The sequence below is a fragment of the Lepisosteus oculatus genome, chromosome 1, assembly GCF_040954835.1.
Source record: "Lepisosteus oculatus isolate fLepOcu1 chromosome 1, fLepOcu1.hap2, whole genome shotgun sequence".
Classification (NCBI taxonomy): domain Eukaryota; kingdom Metazoa; phylum Chordata; class Actinopteri; order Semionotiformes; family Lepisosteidae; genus Lepisosteus; species Lepisosteus oculatus.
In genome coordinates, this window is record NC_090696.1 from 23,188,411 (window position 1) to 23,191,857 (window position 3,447).

Here is a 3,447-nt window from a genome sequence, read left to right on the forward strand (position 1 = left end):
GGTTGCTGGGGTCATGCTTTGGGTAGGAATTTAAAAAAATCCTTGAATAATTTCCAGAAGCAAAAATAATTTCTTTATACAGTATGTGTGTGTAACTTGCAAACTATATACACAAGCAGTCATCTGGAAATATTCAGTTTTTTTTCATTTTTTAAATCTAAGCAAAACTATTTACAGGCTGCCCTAAACTGTTAAGTAGGGACAAGGAAGATTTCTATTATCTTATCAATCCAGTGATCTCCTCCAGTCATTTCTTCAAGCATTCCAGGAACTTAGTTTCACCAAAAGTTTCACCAAAATCCTTTTGTGTAAAATCATTGCTTTCTAATTTCAATCTTAAATGCGCTTGTTATATTTCAATTGACATTGAATCAATAGCTTCACTATTAGGTTAATATCTTGCATGATTCAGAGATTACTTTATAATAATAATAATAATAATAATAATAATAAAAAACTTTATTTTTTATAGCACCTTTAAAGGTGGCTTCTCAAAGCGCTTTACAGGATGACAATAACAATAAATAAGAAGATTTCATAAGATAGGACACAATTATAATTACAACAATACAACAATATCAATAGAGGAGACCGTGGAAGGTGGAATTAAGAAGAGCAGAGGGGTGAAGAATGGAACCAGTTAAGTAAAGGCTTTTCTGAAGAAGAAGGTTTTGAGTCTGGATTTGAAGGAGCTTAGAGAAGGTGACTCTCTAATATCCTTGGGCAAAGAGTTCCAGAGCTTGGGGGCATAGCAGGAGAAGGCCCTGTCGCCCATACAATGTAGACAGGCTTGGGGGACAGTAAGGAGGGCAGAATTTGAAGAGCGAGGTTGCGAGGTGGGGAGTAGGGCGATAAAAGTTCAGACAGGTATTGAGGTGCCAAGCCATGTAAAGCCTTATAGGAGAGCATGAGGATTTTAAAGTCTATGCGGAATGTGACCGGAAGCCAGTGCAAGGACTCTATGATAGGTGTAATGTGAACACTTGCACTAGACCTGGTCAGGATTCTGGCTGCTGAATTTTGGACATACTGCAGCTTGTTCAGAGTAGATTTAGATACCCCAGGGAGTAGAGCATTGCAATAGTCAATTTGAGAGAATACAAATATGTTGATCAGCTTTTCAGCCACAGTTAATGATAGCACAGGGCGTAGTCTTGCGATATTTCTAAAGTGAAAAAAAGATGTTTTGACAGTATGCTGTACATGTGGGTCGAATGTTAAGCCAGAATCGAATATAACCCCAAGGTTGTTCAATTTTGATTGAAGCTCAAGTACAGAGCCATCTACAGACAGGGTTACAGGAGTGGCTTTACGAAGTTGATGGGGGTACCAATAAGCATGACTTCAGTCTTGTCACAGTTAAGATGAAGGAAGTTTTGAGTCATCCAAATTTTTATGTCAGAGATGCAATTAGATAGAATAGAGACAGCCACATCAGTGTCGGGTTTGGTATGGATGTATATTTGAGTGTCAATGTGATCTTAAAAGCTGACCAAGTGGGAACATGTAAATGCTGAAGAGCAAGGGGCCCAGTATTGAGCCCTGGGGGACACCAGACTTGACAAGACCAATTTCAGACCTGTACCCATTGAGAGAGACAAAGTGACAGCGATCAGTGAGGTAAGACTTAAACCATTTGAGGGCAGTGTCAGAAACTCCAAACACAGTCTCGAGATGAGAAAGTAAGATGTTATGGTCAACAGTGTCAAAGGCAGCACTGAGATCAAGAAGGATGAGTATGGAAAGAGAACCAGAATCAGAAGCTATAAGGAGATCGTTGGTGACTTTGACTAGGGTGGTTTCTGTGCTGTGAAGTTGACGGAAGCCAGATTGGAGGGGTTTGAAAAGGTTGTTTGACATGAGGTGGTTATGTAACTGAAGTGTAACAGCACGTTCTAGAATTTTAGAGAGAAAGGGTAAGTTGGAGATGGGGCCGAAGTTGTTAAGATTGTCGAGAGCCATGTTAGGCTTCTTTGGCACAGGGGTAATAGCAGCAGTTTTGAGGACTGTTGGTACAATGCCGGTGCTCAAGGATTCATGTATTATATTGAAGACAATGGGACAGAGAGAAGAGAAACAGGACTGGAATAAAGTGGTGGGAATGGGATCTAAAATATATGTGGTGGGTTTCATGCACGTAACTAGTTTGTTTAGGGATGCTGAGTCAAAAAGAGAGAAGCTGGAGAGACAGGAACCAGAGAAGTTGGATGAGGAGGGAGGAAGTATGGAAATTAATGGAAATTGGAGAATGTGATGCCGGATGTTGTCAATCTTAGAACTAAAGAAATCTAAGAATGTGTTGCAAAATTGTGATGAGGCAGGTAATGTGGTAGGGCAGTTTGGCTTGAGCAGTCTGTTGATGGTGGAGAAAAGATGTCTGGGGTTGTTTTGGTGATTTTCAATGATGTGAGAGAAGTTGTGTCCTTTGTTATGTGTAGGGGTACAAACAAACTGAGTAAGGTCAAAGCATCCCAAAAGAGAAAGGAAGTCTTTAGCCAGACTGGAAGAGGTTGAATCAATGTGTATATTAAAGTCCCCTAGAATAAGGATCCTTTTAAATTTAAGGGATAAGAATGAGAGAAAATCAGCAAACTCACCTAAGAAGACTCCACTGGGTTTGGGTGGTCTGTAAACTGTGGCAATAATAGTAGATTGGGGGATAGAAACATTTAAAACAAGACACTCAAAAGAAGAGGGAGGAGGTATAGTAATAGGACTTAGACTGTAAAAAAGGTTGTAAATAACAATGATGCCCCCGCCTCTGCCTGAAATACGCGGAAGGTCAAACAAACCATATCCAGGAGGAACTAGTTGGTTGAACAGGAGTCCATCGTTTTGTTTGTGCCATGTTTCGGTTAAACACAGAAGGTCCAGTTGTTTTTCTTTGATAATGTCACATAAAAGAAGAGCCTTGCTGTTAACGGAGCAGGTGTTGAGTAGCGCTGATCTGGCCAGTCTCGGGGATGCAGGGGGAAGCGGAGTGCGGTCCAGGTGCAGTAGTGAGAGGAGATTTTTTAGATCGGCGCCGGTACGTGATGGACTTACAGACGTGTGCCGAAAGGCAGGGATAGAGATTCCGCAGGCAGATGAATGAAAAAAACGGCGTCCTGTGCTGTGATGGATGTAGCGAGTCGGTCGTAAAATCCCAGTAAAACGGCAGTAATCGAATGTGTCTTTGACCAGGAAGTAGCTTTGTTTTAGTTGAAGAAGTTGCAGTGCAGTGTACCTCAGAGACATGATCGATGAATCGAGACAGGAAGGAAATCCAGAGAAGGCGGTAGCAAGTGGGAAAGTCTTCAGTTGAGTAAGTTCACAATGCAGTGGAAGTCACATTTGTGAATTTGTAATGCGGAGCGGATAGCCTGAAGCGGATGAAAATAGATAAATTAGAAATCAGTGTAATCGAGGAGAAAAGGAAAAAAAAGAGACTTTAACCTATCTCTCTTC

The 3,447-nt window shown here is 41.1% G+C and overlaps 1 protein-coding gene across 1 annotated transcript; it reads right to left on the minus strand.

The window, feature by feature from the left end:
• Window positions 1-2,150: 2,150 nt before the first annotated feature.
• On the minus strand, window positions 2,151-3,237 carry LOC138241182 (uncharacterized). The gene is made up of 2 exons (XM_069194119.1): window positions 2,427-3,237; window positions 2,151-2,179 (listed from the first exon to the last, which is right to left on the minus strand). The coding sequence occupies exons 1-2, from the start codon at window positions 3,235-3,237 to the stop codon at window positions 2,151-2,153; spliced, it is 840 nt and encodes a 279-aa protein (XP_069050220.1).
• Between the last annotated feature and the right edge of the window lie 210 nt (window positions 3,238-3,447).